At 43.1% G+C, this 17,242-nt stretch overlaps 1 protein-coding gene across 5 annotated transcripts in view; it reads left to right on the top strand.

Moving 5' to 3' along the window:
• The window catches only part of SPEN (spen family transcriptional repressor), a 357,496-nt gene that overhangs the window by 278,463 nt on the left and 61,791 nt on the right, over positions 1-17,242 (top strand). For all 5 annotated transcript variants that reach the window (XM_069240114.1, XM_069240113.1, XM_069240112.1 and 2 more), the window contains 2 exons: positions 12,741-12,935; positions 13,013-13,171. In XM_069240114.1, the coding sequence (XP_069096215.1) occupies positions 12,741-12,935; positions 13,013-13,171 (354 nt within the window). The remainder of the gene's footprint in view (positions 1-12,740; positions 12,936-13,012; positions 13,172-17,242) is intronic.

Raw genomic sequence — 17,242 nt, 5'->3', positions numbered from 1 at the left:
CCCAGTGAACACAGTTAGAACACACTAACAGGTAAAAAGTGGGGAGTAACGATGCCAAAAAGAGGGTTCTTTCCTACACATTCTACCATTACTTAGTCTACAGATCCTCCCTACAAGGAGGGTAAAACATGATTCTGTAGCACTACAATGAAGGCAGCACAGCAGGTATGACAGAGCCCTATGGGACTCTTTGCAGCAGTTTGCAGAACACCTTCCGAGAGTTTGAAGGGAAGATTTCCTCGAAGTGGTGAATGAGAGAGGGCATGATAGTCTCCAACCATGTCAGTGCTGCTGTAGACTCTTCACTATACTAGCAGCACGCGGATACTGCTACAGGTTGACCCTGAGGCGGTATTCTTGGCTTTAAGAGTACTAAAACAAGAACGCCAGCAGCAGATCCTTAACCTACCCTTTTCAGGGAACACCTTATTTAGCAGCCATACCGATTATGAAGTGGTTAGGATGGAAACTGGAATGGAGACCTTAAGGGCAGCAGATCTTGAAAAGTGTAATGAACAAGGCAGAGACACTTAAAAACCATATGAGAGACATTTGTACCCAGAGTTGAGACCCCTCAATGGTTACAAGGTCAGCAACAACTACTAAGACTTTATCAGCAACACCAATGTTGTTGTCCTAAAGGAAGAACTGTCCACTAGCCTGCCCAAGCAGCAAAGCCACTAGCATGCTCCAAGCAATTAATCTCTGCTTCCCCCTGTTTTGGTTCCTACTCCGATAGTGGGAAGTATCTCATTTCATGAGTGGAAATCCATCACAAAAGGTGACTGGGTTCTGAATATTGCAAAGAATGGGTATTGTCTCAGGTTTACTAGCCCTCCACCAAATATCCTATCAAAACCATAGAATCGCCATCTTCGTCTGCCAAGAGCAGACGTAAACATGCTTCTGCAGAAGCAGGCAGTGGAGATTGCTACTCAAAATGATTTCAGACACATATTAGATCTCAAATTAGCTACTAAATCGATTTGTAAGGAAAAGTTCTGAAAGCTAACATTAAATGAATCCCCAGCTCCACCAGAGAAAGACTGGTTCTGCTCACTACCCTCCAAGATGTGTATTTTCATATTCCAATAGCCAGAAATCACTTTAAATTTCTAAGATTTGTAGTAGGTTAGGATCACAACCAGTACAAGGTACTTCCATTCGGTGTCAGGTCTTCCCCCAGAACTTTCTTGAAGTGTATATCAGTGGTCGCTGCACATCTCAGGAGACTGAATATTTGTCTATCCATACTGGACAACTGGCTCGTCAAGTTATCAACAAAACAAGAAGCCCAACTCCATTATCAGATGACTATCGGTGTTCTCCACTGGTTACAATTGCATGTCAATCGCGACAAATCTGCCTCTTCTCCAGTCCAGTCACTGCATTACCTAGGTGTCACCATACAAGCAAGAGTGTATCCTTTGGAGGAGAGACAGTTATCGATTACGTCTGAAGTGTCAATCTCTCATGAAAGTCTCTAACCCATTAGTGAGACAGGTGTCGTCTCTCCTGGGCTCGATGGCTCTGTGCATTTTTCAAACTCTGAACACCCGTCTCCACATGAGACCACTTCAAGTGTTTGGTGGACCAGTGGGATGACTATTGGGCAGTTGGAAAGACAAGACCACACTCTCTCCCAAAGCAAATCAGTCCCTGAAATGGTGGTGCTCACCAACAAATCTCCTGCAAGGGATGACTTTTGATCAGCATGTCCCTTCTCAGACAGTAGTAACAGATACCTCTATGTTGTGGAGCGCATAGGAATCATCTTCAAATCCAGGGAACATGGTCTCCGAGGGAAATGACTTATCATATCAATCTCCTCAAGCTACATGCATTTCACCTAGCTCTGAAGGCCTGCCCTTCAAGATAAAATCCCTCATCTTCCAGGGCTCAAAATGTTCAAACAGACTGCCTAAGCAGGGTTCTTCAGGAAAACCATGAGTGGGTTCTTCAAAAAGAGGTCGTACAAGCCATCTTAAGCAAGTGCGGTTCTCCCCTCATAGACTTATTCATAACCACAAAAAATGGCCACACTTCGCCTCGGTACTACCAACCAGGGATGCTGGAAGAAGCCCTATGGATCGTATGGTCTGTCAAATTTCTCTACGCTTTTCCTCCGATCCCCTTGTATTTGTCAGTCCTCAAACTGTCTTACTCAAGGACCAGAATGATCTTGATAGCTCCGGATTGACCCCAACAAAGGTGGTTCACAGACCTTCTCCACATGTCAAAGCATCCACACATGACGCTGCAGTGCAGGCCAGACCTTCTAATGAAATTAGGAGTCTCAATGTTTCAGTCCAATTTCTCTTCTTGGAGTTTGGCAACCTGGCTTCTGAGCTAATACAATATGAGCACTTGAATCTTCCACAAGACTACATGAACATTCTCAAAGAGGCTAAATGTCCTTCAGCTCGCTCAGCTTATTCATTGAAATGGAAGAAATTCTGTATCTGGTGTTCTGGAAAGAACTTTGATCCAAAAAAGTGCCAAGAAGATTATTAGAGAATATTCCCCATCACTGTCCCACTCTCCACCTCCCAGACTGTCGCCAATAGATGACATCAACACTTTTAATGTTTTGGTTAGAGGGGGTTCCAAATTTAACCTCCATACCTAGCCACCCACCTCAGCGATTTTACAGTCCATTCATCATAGGGCTCTTCAAGGCCATTATTGCCATTCCTGCAATGCACCTGTTTCTAACTCTAGATGCTGCAAAGTCTGCCCCTCCCAGGCTACTTAAGAAATACAAGTCACCGGATCAAGCCCACCTCTTTTTAAAGTCAGACCCTCCTCCAGAATTCAGTAATTACCTTGGCTACACGAAGATCACATACGTAGCTCCTCCTTCAATGTGCCTCCAGAAAAAGTAATCAAACAAATAGACTCCGCAGGTAGAAAAATATGTGGTACAGCGGCCACCTCCATGAAAGCAGCGAGTGCAACTGCTTTGCTTAGTCGTTATGACAGCTCTTTGGGACTTTCTACAGAGATGCACTGAAAAACTTCCGAAGGACAAACAAGATTTTCAGAATATTATGCAAGAGGGCATGATGGTTTCAAACCAAGTAAATGCGTATTAGCTGATGCCTTTGACCTGTTAGCAAATGTCTGCTGTCGTGGAATATATCTCAGATACATTACCTGGTTGCGATTGACTGGGTTAAAATCTTATGTGCAACAAAGGGTTTTTACTCTTCCTTTTTCAGGCAATTCTCTTTGGTTCTCGTGCAGATGATGAGATGGCCAGAATGAAACCTGAATTCTACACTCTAGTAGGTTTGGAAAAGTAGTATTGAAGACTCTTTAAGCCTTTCGAACTGAGGCACTTCACGCAAAGGGTTCAAGCATCTCAGAGGCAGCCTCATTAGCGGCAGCAACATCAATGTCTGCTAGGGAAATAAAGGGTCCACAAACATCAGCCTCAGCAGAAACAATGAAGTTTTTCTTCCCTCGTCTGTTAGTCACTCAAGTGGGGGTGAAGTATTTAATTCTATATACAAGAGTGGTGTAGTATTACAAAAGACAAGTGGGCCTTGAATATTGCTCAGATGTCTTCTCTGGTCACAGCAAAGGAGTACTTTCAAACAGCAGTGCACACCTTACAAAACATAGGTCTGAAGATCAACTCTCAGAAATCATCAGTTGTGTTTCCTTCGTCTGAGAGACTTACCTATTCAACAGAATTGTCAAGTGCTGAGAACAACTCCCCATGTGACAAGTTTCTACATTGCTTGGATCGATTGAATTGTGTATCTTTCTGACACTGAATGCCAGACTCCGCATGAGACCATTGCAGCAATACCTGGAGTATTGGTGGAGCCAGAGATCAGGAAGTTGAGAGACCAGAATAACGTACCCAGCAAGCGATCTAATCGCTCTCTTGGTGGCGCAGGACATCCAATTTGCTGAAAGGAGTTCCTTTACACAGAGACCTTCCTATTCACGCTATAGTAACAGACACTTCTCTCTTGGGATGGGGTGCTCATATGGATCATCTTCAAATTCAGGGGACTTGGTCAAAGAAAGAACAAACGTATCACATCAGCCTGTTGAAATTGAGAGCTTCCCATCTTGTTCTGAAATAATTTCTCCATTCATTCAAGACAATCTCATTTCTTGTTCAGATAGGCAATACAACAAAAATGTATTATCTGAACAAACGGGGAAAACACATTCGAGACCGTTGTTGGACATTCAGATCATCGGGAAATGGCTTCTAGCAAAGAATTTAACAATTACAGCAATACATGTTTCAGGAGTGCAGAAACAAGCAGATGCACTAAGTTGAATAATTCAAGAAAATCACGATTGGATTCTAAGCAATGGAATTATGCTCAAAATAATCAAAGAAGAGAATAGCTGGACTTAAACCTTTTCATCGACGCTCACAGCCAATAATGCTTTTTAATTTGACAAAATCCGGCCTCATTTTCTGCCTCAAAGGTTCTTCTTGCAGCGGTGACTCCATATAGGAAGTCTCTTCACAAACCCCTTTCTTTAAAATACTGGTAGTAGAGGATTTCTTAGAAGGGATTATAAAAGTTTTTCCTCCTGTTAGATCTCCTTCTCCATGGGAGCTAAACATAGTCCTTTCCAGATTAATGGAACTCCCATTTAAACCCATTCACAAACTACTATACAACATTTTTCATGTAAGACTGCATTTTTAGTAGCCATTACTTCTGTTCACAGGGTTAGCGAAAAGCAAGCTTTATGTTCAAAATAACCTTATACCGTATTTCATTAAAATAGGTTGGTACTGAAGACTCGTCCCTCTTTCCTTCCAAAAGTATTCTCAGATTTTCATGTCAATCAGATGACCTCTTTGCTAACTTATTTCCCAAACCCCTCTAATTCAGTGGAAAACACTCTACATTCTTTTGACCTAAAGGGGTACTAAAATGCTATTCAGACAAAACTAAAGAATTTAGGCGATCACCTATTTGTGAACTTTGGTCCTCTTAGAACTGTTTTTTTTTTTCCACTTCTAAACAATCCACTTATAGATGAATTCGTTTTTTGCAAAATTCTCTGTTACCAACCAACTAATAAAACCCTGTCTGGTAAACCTAAGGCATACTTAGCTAGAGGAAAAGCAGTAACAACAGTTTTTAAGAAATATTCCTCTTTGAGAAATATGTTAAGCTGCTACATGGAGATCAATACATACCTTTACTAGACATTGTCTGGATTCAGATTCAAGAGCTGGCGTGCAAGTAGCTCAGGCCTCTTTAAATATTCTTTTTGCATAATATATGATAACCTTTATATTTCATCTTTTTCTTTGAAAACATTATGGTGGGATGAATTTGCTGTTCTATTCAGTGCTTATGATTATTGAAGAGGATCCCCTGGAAGAGAAGAAAAAGTTTCTTACCTGTAATCCTAGTTCTGTTCCAGTGGTGTCCTCATCAAAGTCATAAGCAACCCTCCCACCTCCCCAGACAACATTTAAATACAGATTTTGTGCGTTTTTGTGCCACTTCCTTCATCGACGTTAAAAAGAACTGACCTAACAGTCACTACAGGTGCATGATTGGACACTGGAGGAAGGGTGAAGCCCTTAAAGATAGTCAGATTAATTCTGGCCTTATAACCAAGGTTTTATAATGGATCTATGTTTCTCCAGTATTGGGGTATCTTTCATAGATTCACATGCTTGAATCATTCCCCGCCGTCGAAGTGGGAGTCCCATGGTACATAGAAAGCAATAAACAGATAAATTCCTCTTTTTTTTTTCATTGTAGTCAATGGCAAAAATACATTCACTTTTCTAGCTATCAGCCTCATTAGAAAAGGCCTAAAACTCAGCCAATCAGGCGATACCACCCCTCAGAATCCTCAGCACAGAGGCTCAGTCTCTCCGATTTTCTACTGCACGTCGTGTGTAAGGGAGTCTCCCTGAGCTCTGCTCAGTTTACTTTCTCTTCAGGAGATATTGTTCAGCTTTCACTCTTGGCTTGGCTGTAGTTCTTTTCCATCATGTCTACAGCTAGAAAAGGTTTGTTTAGACCTTGTGGTACCTGTGGAAAGTTAAGGCTTCATTGTGAAGACCCTCACAAGGACTGCATATACTGTCTCCATCCCGAACATAAGGTCAAGGATTGTAAGATCTGCAGGACATTTCCTAATAAGACTCTCAGAGACCGAGAAGCCAGACTCCTGCTTTGGCTTCAAAAGCGAAAATCCAGAGAAACTTTCTCTGAGGAGGACAGCGATACATCAGTGGCCTCAAGAAAGAGGAAAAGGTCTGTGGAGAGCTTCTCCCCCAAGAGCAGTAAGTCAGCTAAGAAGCTGCATGTGTTTAAGGACAGACCTGAGGAACACCCATCAACATCCAGGGAACATAGTGGTAAGGTTCGTTCTGAGACATCTACTCCTGCTACCACTTCAAAAAAGCTCAAAAGATCTTCAAGTTCCCTACCACCATCGACATCAAAGATTTCCACGCCGTCGATGACCGCATAGTCGACGGCAGGTCTTCCTTCATCGATGACAACAGCTACGGCCACATTTACAGCTCCTTCGTCGCCAATGATTATTACTTCATCTCTGCTGTCAGCTACAACCATAACGTCAGTGAGCTTAAAATACGGTCCCTCACCTGCTCACACCTTAAAGATTACAAAGAGACCGTCAGTGGGGAAAAGGTGAGGTCTCTATCGTCGATGCTCTCATCAACGGGTAAGCTCCAGAGCTCTTCGTCGACGGAAGTATCAACGGCGCAGCAATCTAATTTGCCGTCAAAAGCGACTACTCCGTCGACGACAGCTCCGTCGACACTAGCTCCGTCGACACTGGCACCGTCTACGGTAATTCGGTCGACGCTCGCACCGCCGATGACGACACCGCTAACGTCGGCTACGTCGACGAGAACACCATCGACGAACGTACCGTCGACGACGACTCAGTCGACTGCTCAATTTCCTGAATCTATATCCAAACAATAAGGAGCATCTCCTTACTTACCTCAAAGGATTCTGCCGATAAAGAGTAAATCTACTCACCTATTACCTTCAGAACTATGTATTAAATGTCTGGAGGACGACGAAGAGGCGAGTGACCAGCTCTATTTAGGTCAACAGCCGCAGAGTCACGTACAACCTCAAGAACAACAGGAGCAGACGATCCAGATGCCTGTTTCTTTGATAGCCAATCTTCAGCAGATGATGCAGGACTATTACTCTAGATTCCCTCCACCTGGCTCCACTACTCCGGTACAACCTCCACATACGCCGATATCTACTCCTGTTCGGCTATCGGATCCTACTGAACCTATTCCAGGCCCTTCATCTGGGCAGGATATTGATCCACCTTCGTCAGAGGACGAGCAGGAGGAAGGTGAAATTCAGGACACTGACTCGCTCATTCAAGAATGGGATGAATATCAGATCCAGACGCCATCTCCTTCTACACCACCACCGGTGGACTCTCCACCACAGGACATAAGTGGTTTTCACAGTGTGATGGAAAGAGCTGCAAAAAGATTTCAACTGCCAATAACATCAAAGCTGTTTCCTATATGACTTCAAAGAGGACACTAGGAAGTCAGTAAGAGCCATACCCATTGTTGACTTCATTTGGGAAGAGGGGCTTAAAGTCATGCCGACCCCATCTTCTATACCAGCAGTACTACCAAGACTCAAAAAGAAATACAAAGCACCCGACAACTCTCCAGCATGTTTGGTTAGTCATCCTAAGCCGGATTCTGTCATATCACAGGCAGCTCAACGAAGGTCCAGAAATCCATCTTCATCTTTGACTGCCCCCCGGATAAGGAGGGACGACGGTTGGTTCTATTGGCAAAAAAAATTCAACTATGGCGGCCACTACAGTCAGAGCAGCGAATTCCCTGGCAATCCTGGGAAGATACGACCGTCGGATGTGGTCCGATATATTGCAGTTTATAGAGCTACTGCCGGAAGATAGTAGAGCGGAAGCGCGCAAAATATTACAGGAGGGTGAGAAGATCTCGGCTGAGATTATAGACTGCGCCATAGATGTCTCATCTACAGGTTTCCGCCAGTTACCCGGAGCAGCCGTACTCAGGCGTCGGGGTGGCTGAAAGTTACATCGTTTCGACCAGAGGTGCAATTAAAGATACTGGACATGCCCTATGATGGTGAGCTCTTGTTCGGTAAGCATGTAGATGATGCTTTGCAGTCTATTAAGACAGACACCGAGACAGCCAGATTCCTGGGTACATTGCAATACAGAAAACAGCCCTTTCGAGGAGCGAGAGGAAGAGGGCTCTATTCTTATATAGGCGGCTCGCACCAGTACCGCAAATACTCATCCTACCAGGGACAGTTTCGTTCCACCATTTGCCAACAACAGCCGCATACTTATCGACAACCGTCATCCACACACTTCTGACAAGCTGCGAGAGGAAAGTCGGCTTATAAAGCCAAAGAGACAGCAAGAAAACACTGACCTTCATTAGTTGCCTGCACCCAACCCCTATACCAACTCTCTAATAGGGGGCAGAATTTCCAATTTCCTCCATCAGTGGTCCCAGATTACTTCAGACAAATGGGTACTCTGTATTGTCAGCAGAGGACATACGCTAGAATTCAATCAGCCTCCCCCTCACGTACCACCGAGAGGTCCCCCACCTGCCTATCTCAAGGTACTTCTAACGCAGATTGCCATCTTGATAGAGAAGGGAGCAATAGAGATCGTACCGAGAAATCAGAGAGCAACATGCTTCTACTTTCGCTTCTTCCTTATACGAAAAAAGACTGGTGACTGGAGACCTATTTTAGATCTTCGTTCTCCCAACTAATTCCTCAAGAAGCAATCATTTCGCATGATCTCCCTTCAAGATGTCCTACGCCTACTCAACCGGGGAGATTTCATGACGTCCTTAGATCTCCAGGACGCATATTTCCACATTCCCATTCACCCCAGTCATTGGAAATTCTTACAGTTCAGGGTTGCAGGCACTCATTACCAGTTCAGAGTGTTGCCTTTTGGCCTCAGATCGGCCCCAAGAGTGTTCACCTAAGTCCTGGCACCAGTTGCAGCCTACCTCAGACAACGAGGGATTCAGGTGTTCCCGTACTTAGATGACTGGCTAATAAAAGCACAAACAACGTTAAAAGCTGCCAGGGACACAAGAACATGTTTCTGTCTCTTCGGGACACTAGGCTTAAAAGTCAATTACCCCAAGTCTCATCTAGATCCTTCGCAGAACATCAAATTTTTAGGAGCTGTCTTGGACACAGTCCAAGCGAGAGCCTTTGCTTCGCACGACAGACAGAAGAGACTTCAAGATCTAGCAACACGTCTCAGCAGAAGAAGGTCCGCTTCTGTTCGGACCTACAAGTCTTTTCTGGGGATGCTTTCTTCATGCATTCCGTTGATAGAAAACTGTCGTCTACACATGAGAACACTTCAGCAGCAATTGGACAATCAATGGAAGCAATTAGAGGGATCTTTCAACTATATAGTTCGAATAACTCCATCAGTGAGACAAGCTCTCAAATGGTGGAAGGATACCCCCCTCATCTCGGAAGGTCTTTCCTTCCTGAAGGACAAACCAGTGCACTTTATAACAGATGCATCCTTAGAGGGATGCGACGCCCACTTACAAGACCTATCACTGAGAGAGAGATGGTCCACTCAGGAGTCGACTCTCCACATAAACGTATTAGAATTAAGAGCAGTTTCCTTGGCACTCAAGGCCTTCCTCACCAACATCAAGGGTTCCTTGGTGTTGATAAGAACCGACAACACCACAGTCATGCATTACCTCAACAAACGGGGGTACAAGATCACAGGCATTGTCTCTACAGGCTCAGAAACTGTGGCATTGGGTGCTTCAGCATCGGATATCGATCAGAGCGGAACATCTTCCTGGGGCTTCCAACACGTGGGCAGATGCCTTAAGCAGGACTCGAACCAGCTGTCACGAATGGGAACTCAATCGGACAATTCTCGACCGCCTCTTTCGTCGTTGGGGCAGACCCAGTCTGGATCTGTTTGCGACCAGAGAGAACAGAAAATGCCAACACTTCGCAAGCTGGCGACCGCAGAGAGGATCAACGGGGAATGCGTTTTTGATCAAATGGTCAGGGATTTATGCCTACGCTTTTCCTCCGCTCCCACTCATCCCGAGACTTCTGCAGAAAATGAAGAGGGAACCATGCCAGCTTCTCTTGATTGCTCCCAAATGGCCGCGCCAGTTTTGGTTCACAGAGCTTCTATTGCTCTCGGAACAGCCTCACATACGGCTGAGACCAGCACCAGACTTGCTAACAATGAATCAGGGGAAGGTCCGTCATCCCAACCCGACTTCTCTTCGATTATCAGTCTGGCTCCTGAATTCTAAGAGTTTGACGGCCTAGATATCCCTTCAGACTGCAGGGAAGTGCTTGCCTGTGCCAGGGCCCAGTCTACAAATAAGACGTATAAGCTCAAGTGGAAGAGGTTCTGCATATGGTGTTCAATTTTAACGTTCATCCTCTGAAGTCCTCTCCAGAACAGCTCCTTCCATACCTATTGCATTGAGCGAAGTCAGGTCTTTCCCACTCGTCTATCAAGGTCCACCTCGCTGCTATAGCCCGTTTCCAACGAACATCAGATTTACCATCTTTATGGTCATCCAGGATAATAAAGCAATTTCTGAAAGGCTTGTTCAGGATGTTTCCGCCGATTCAACGTCCTCCAACTTCCTGGCATTTAAATATTGTGCTCTCCCATTTGATGAAGCATCCGTTTGAGCCTATTCACAAAGCAGACCTGAAATATATCTCTTTGAAAACAGCTCTCCTTCTGGCCCTCACTTCCGCGAAGAGGGTTAGCGACATCCAGACATTCAGTCTCACCACCTTTTCTGCAATTCAAATCAGATATGGTCATTCTAAGAACTAATCCAAAATGTATCCCCAAGGTTCCCTCGACCTTTCATTCAAATGAGCGTGGTTTTGAGAACATTTTTTCCAAATCCTCGAACTCCAGCAGAGCGAGCATTACGTTCCCTAGACATTAAACGATGTCTGAAATTCTACATACAAAGGACTAGCAGCCTTCGTAAATCTGACCAACTGTTTATTAGCTATGGACAGATCAATAACGGCAAGGCCGTTTCCAAATAAACCATAGCACGCCGCTGGATCTCTTCTACCATACAACTCTGCCACCAGTTAGCAGGAAAACCGCTATCGTCTAATGTCAAAGCGCATTCCACTAGAGCAGTATCCACTTCAGCAGCTCTAGTCGCAGGAGTTCCTCTGAACCAGATCTGCAGAGCGGCAACGTGGACGCGTGCCCACACTTTTACCCAACACTACTGCCTGGATGCTACTGACAGGATGGATGCCGCGGTAGGACAAGCAGTGTTACGTAACTTATTTGCATAAGGTGAGCCAATAATCTTCTTTGCCCTCCATCCTTGAATGTATTTCCAGACTGATATTTTACAGATATATATGTATATTTGTATGTGTGTGTGTGTGTGTGTATATGTGTGTGTGTGTATATGTATATATATATATATATATATATATATATATATATATATATTTTAAAATGTTGATAAGCATATTTAACTACCTATATAAGTCCATATAGGATGAAATGTGAACAAGCATGTTTTCTGGTATTTGCAGAACTTAAGCATCTGTTCTACTGCTGACTACTCTGATTCAAGCATGTGAATCTATGAAAGATACCCGAATACTGGAGAAGAAAATAAGTTACTTACCTGTAACTGTGGTTCTCCGGTATTGGTATCTTTCATAGATTCACATGCGACCCACCCTCCTCCCCATGGGGGCTCACCACTTTTATTTTCTTAAAATCACTAGTACGTAGAAATCTGGGAGACTGAGCATCTGTGCTGAGGATTCTAAAGGGGTGGTATCGCCTGATTGGCTGAGTTTTAGGCCTTTTCTACTGAGGCTGATAGCTAGAAAAGTGAATGTATTTTTGCCATTGACTACAATGAAGAAAAAAAAAGAGGAATTTATCTGTTTATTGCTTTCTATGTACCGTGGGACTCCCACTTCGACTGTGAATGATTCAAGCATGTGAATCTATGAAAGATACCAATACTGGAGAACTACAGTTACAGGTAAGTAACTTATTTTCTTCCTTTGGTTTCCTCCATTTTAGAGGAGAGGTTTGTGACAGATATTTCTTTTCATATCTGTTTTTTATTCCCAACTGGAAAATAATTTTAAAAACAGAAAAAATGAAACTTGGCCATGTCACCTATGTGTGTGGGACAATTCAGTGCTTATGCTTATTGATGAAAATCCCCTGGAAGAGAAAGAAGGTTACTGTATTTGTATTCTTTGACATTGTTTCGTTGACAGATATCTATGCAGCAGCATATCATTCATCTGCTCTTGCACGAAGTAATATTGTGTGGTGCTAATGATAAGTTAGAAGGCAGTGGTGGGCCAAATAGTGTAAAACCTGTATTTGCTAACGTTTGCATTTTACCCTCAACCTTATGATGATATACTGCTTTGCAGTTGATGCCTTCCCTGCACGTCAATTACAAGGTTATTCCAAGCGTCTTACTCTAAAAATCCAAAATATACAGCTTCTTTGAGTTTTATCAAGGATGACAAGTAAAATTACACTTTTCCTATCTATGCATTATATTACAATGAGGCTAAGGCTTTCATTTGATTTCATAAAACACTATACTGTTAATATATTTGCACAGGCTTTGTCGTATTGAACTCCTAGGTAATTATTTTATTCATTTTTAGAAATATCCAATTGTGTGGCAGGGTCTCCTGGCTCTAAAGAACGATACGGCTGCAGTGCAGCTTCACTTTGTCTCTGGAAACAATGTTCTTGCCCACCGATCATTGCCAGCTCCAGAGGGGGGTCCTCCTTTGAGAATTGCCCAGCGGATGAGACTGGAGGCTTCGCAGCTGGAAGGTGTAGCTCGCAGGATGACAGTAAGATTTACTTATTTTCTTGTAGTTCAAAGTAAACTTCTTTGTGCACAAATTCTAACTGACATCCCCTTCTGCAGGTGGAGAGTGATTACTGCCTTTTATTAGCGATGCCTTGTGGACTAGATCAGGAAGATGTGGTGAATCAAACGGAGTCACTCAAGGCTGCATTTATTAGCTATCTACAAGCTAAGCAGGCAGCAGGCATTATTAATGTCCCCAACCCTGGCTCAAATCAGGTATGTGCCACAGGGGGAAAGTGTGTTTAGTATGTGGAGGTATTCACAAACTGTTTCTCAACAGTTTGTCTCGCTCTCGAAATGTTTGATCAGTTTTTTTAGAATGTTCCCATGTAGTTCACTTGGGAGGATAGTTTATAACTTTGATTTTAATTTCTTACATTTATTTGAATCTTAAAATTGGATAAAACTGTGGTGCTTCCTGTGTTTCTCAAATCATGTTTAAAGCTGGTACTACTGTAGATCACATGATTTGTACACTTCTGGCATTTAATGTTAGGCACAGATGTTAGAAGTTGCTTTTCTTCAAAGTAAAGTTTTCTTTTTTGGGACGAGTCTTTATCCCTTCCTGAAACTCACAGTGCACTAGGACAAAAGCTCCACCTTTTTTTCTCATCGTAGTTTTCGGATGTATCTGATAGTGCTTCAGAACAGTAGTGTTTAACAGATCTGGATCTCCAGATTTTCTACCTTGCTCAAGTTCCTGCACACGGCAGGAAAAAATTTAATTGAAGGTTTAAACATGCTGACTAGGACCTCTCCTGACTGCTTGCTTCAGTGCCAAAATAAAAAGAGCTGAAATGTGTAGTTAATTTGGCTAGGATGTTTCCTGCATAGTTCGTTAGGGAGGATAGCATTTGATTATGGTTCTAAGTTCTTCCATTTATTTGAATCTTAAAATTTAATAAAACTATGCGGATTTCCTTCATTGTAAAATACTGTTTCAAGCTGGTACTGCTATTGCACACTACTGCCATTTAATGTTTAGTGTAGACGTTGCACGTTGCTTTTCCTCGAAGTAAAGCTTTCTGTTTTGAGGTGACTCTTCCCTTTCCCGAAACCTACAGTACACCAGAAAAAAGACTCTACCTTAGTATTTTCTTGTCGTTGGGTTCAGATGTATCTCATAGTGCTCAGGAATAGTTTTGCTAAAAAGATGTGGACCCCCATATTTTTTTACACAACAGAAGGAAAGTCACTGAGTATATCAACATGCTGAGTGTTTCAATGCTAGATTAAAAGGAGACTAGAACCACATTATATAAGCAGTGTCCCCCCCCCCCCCCCCATGGTTTTGCTGCTTTGGTTGGCAAAATTTGCAGCCAGAACCTACTTATACTTCCAATTTTTGCAGGCATTTCTGCAAATAAATTAAAAACAGATTTGTTTTCCCCAGATAACAAAAATGTTATGTTCTTGGTGGTCTGTCTCAGCATGTCTAGTATGTAGAAGTGTATGGCGATTTCCACCCAAATGGCAATAGCAAATTTCCCTAATCCCATCAGCATTGAAGCTGCAATTGTTATTTGGCAAGAGACCATTATGATGCCACCTGCTTGGCGTTCAAGGCTTACTGGTGCACGAACACTAACCAGCACCAGATAGATAGATAGATGAAGTTGAAGAAACTAACTCTGACAGGGAAAGGTTTTGGGCCTTTGGTACTCCAAAGTCCAATAGTGGGGTGGAGTACTGAACCTGTATCCTCGTACAACTGTAACTTGAAAGAAAAAAGCTCTCCATGGCTCCCAGTGAAAGCCATTCTGGACCAAGGTGACTTAGAGGGTTTCACACAAACAGCTCACAGAGGATCTTCGCTCTGAGATTCCTGCAATCTAAACCTCTGCTGTAACACAAGGAATGCTACCAACAGCCATGCTTTAAGTTCAGAACATCTTCACAATCCTTGACCGTCAGCCTAACCCACTGTTACTGAGGTACCATGACCCTGAAGGGCCTTATGGCACTAGAGGACTAGACCCCAAAACTAGACTCTGATACCAATGGCGTCAACACAGAGAGCCAGTGATGCCCAAACTTAATTGCCAGGAAATAAAACTTTGGTACATAGATGCTGCCTAGCTGGATTTATATCCACAGTCTGCTTCAAAAACACCTTTGAAGCCTCCATCAAGCTCTACACAACAAACCCCTCAGACTGCTAAAATAAAAAAAAAAGATAATACAACCAGATGTAAGGAAAAAAAGGATTTACATTGACCTGCTCTTTGCAACACCATGACACGGTCTCCAGTAGCAGACCAGCCAATTGCCAAGAATCAACACCTGATGTTTGAAGGGACTATTTCAGATGAGCTCGAACGTTTCTAAATCCCACAGAAAGACATCCATGCTTACTGACGATTGGAAAGATCTGTTGCATAATTATGAGGTGGGCCCTAAAGACAACCTATCTTTCAAGCCATACCCTGTAAAACCTCTAGCTGACAATATTATGCCCTGTCATGTAAGTTACATGTTGTGGAGGTTGATTTCCTCATTAGGAACCTTTCAAAGACTTACCAATGCTCAAGAGTATTTTAGTGTCCCACCGAGGCCTTGAGGGTTCAGAGAAATATATGAATGATGACATCTTTTGTGGAAAAGAAGTACAAGCCCCCACCCCCATACGACCAATATACAGTCGTAGTAGTGTTCTTCCAGACTCTCATTCGAATTGGGTGTACGTAGGCCTACACTGACTCTGCAAGTGACACCCACTCCGCCAAGCCGAGAGGGCAAAAAGATAGATGCTGCATAGAACTGATGGCTTGCTCTCCCAGTACGGTCTCCACCAATGGGAGGACATGGAGCAGCTGGTTAACCACCTTATAGAACCTCTCGAAAGGGAGGCAACAAAACTGCTGGAATTGAAGACTGTTTCAAACGCAGATATTATGTGCACACTAGATGCTACTTGGCAAAGGTTGTTTCGATTTGGACCAGAGGTTCAAAACCTCATTGGCAGGGCACACCTCTTTGGCCTGTGGGTAGACAATGCTTGAGAAAATTAAGACACTGAAACTATGAAGCCTATGGGGGCACCTCAACATCCGCTCCAAAAGTTGGGGGTTTCACCAGAACCAAATGTGTCCAGCAGCCTCTAGACAAAGAAAAGTTCTAAATGTCAGTCCTTTCCGAAAGGTCAAATAAGCAAAATTCTACAGTAGAGGACCATACCATGGTGGCAGCCACAGTAAGCCCAGAGGCACCCAAAGAAGTGTGTGCTCAGCTACCAGAAATTGTGCTCCTCTGATTACCCAACATTATACTTTGCCTGTCAGGGTCAACTAAGGTTATACTTTCCCCAGTTAGAAGAAATAATCCCTGAAAAGTGGGTGTAATACATTGTAGCCTTTGGCTTTTCCCTAGAGTTCCGCACCATGTCATCCAGTATCCCGTAAGACCAGCACTTCATCAGCAAGGAACACAAAAGGCTGTTGTGCGAAGAAGTGCAGTCATTACTACAAAAGAGAATTGAGAGAACCTGTTTTGCAGCATGACATCTTTTTGTTTACATGCTATGCTCAATTCCTCATTCTAGTGGTTTGGTCCAGAAGTGTTTTTGTTGCTAAACTTTTCTTATTTGGTGAGTGAGTGTTGACGTAGGCAGAACCCTTGTATGAAGTTAACCTTATTCTCTCCATGCCCTTGTGAGGAACTACTATTTTAGAATAGTTTATTCCGTGATTGTGTATAAAGCTGCTTTCAAAGAGTTCCAAACTGTTTGATTGAAGACCATTGAAAAGACCTTGAGGAAAACCAGAAAAAGGTCGAGATATTATCCAGCAATGCTTGAAACTGGAGAGTATTCTTTTTGTAGTTTATCAGGGGGATTCCACTTAGCTGGAAAATATCTCATCAGCATGGGATTCTTTGAGTTCCTTTACACCCTTTTAGTTTCCAAGCACTTGCTGGCTGTCCATATGGTGCACTAAAAAGAAGTCCACCATGCAGAGTCCAGTGGATCCCCAATTGGTTTGCAGAGTCAAAAGTAGATGGGGCTAATGCTCTATTTTGTGGGCCAGCAGTCAGGCTTATCAGAAGTTAGTGCTAAACATTTGTTGTACTCACAGAGGCCATAAATAAGAGACAACCTCAAAGAATAAATCCAAGACCAATTTAGAAAAAAAAGCACTTCTTTCATACTTGTTTCAAACCCAAGAACTTCGTAATCAGGTAAGCGCTTTTTCAAACATAAATACTTTTCAGTTTAAAAAAATCAACACTTATGCAGTTCTCAGAGTTCTTCAATGTTAATCTACGAAGGAAAACAATGTTCAGCAAACA

This window comes from Pleurodeles waltl, chromosome 6 (genome assembly GCF_031143425.1).
Source record: "Pleurodeles waltl isolate 20211129_DDA chromosome 6, aPleWal1.hap1.20221129, whole genome shotgun sequence".
In the NCBI taxonomy this organism is placed as follows: Eukaryota; Metazoa; Chordata; class Amphibia; order Caudata; family Salamandridae; genus Pleurodeles; species Pleurodeles waltl.
This window is presented reverse-complemented; position numbering and strand designations above follow the sequence as displayed.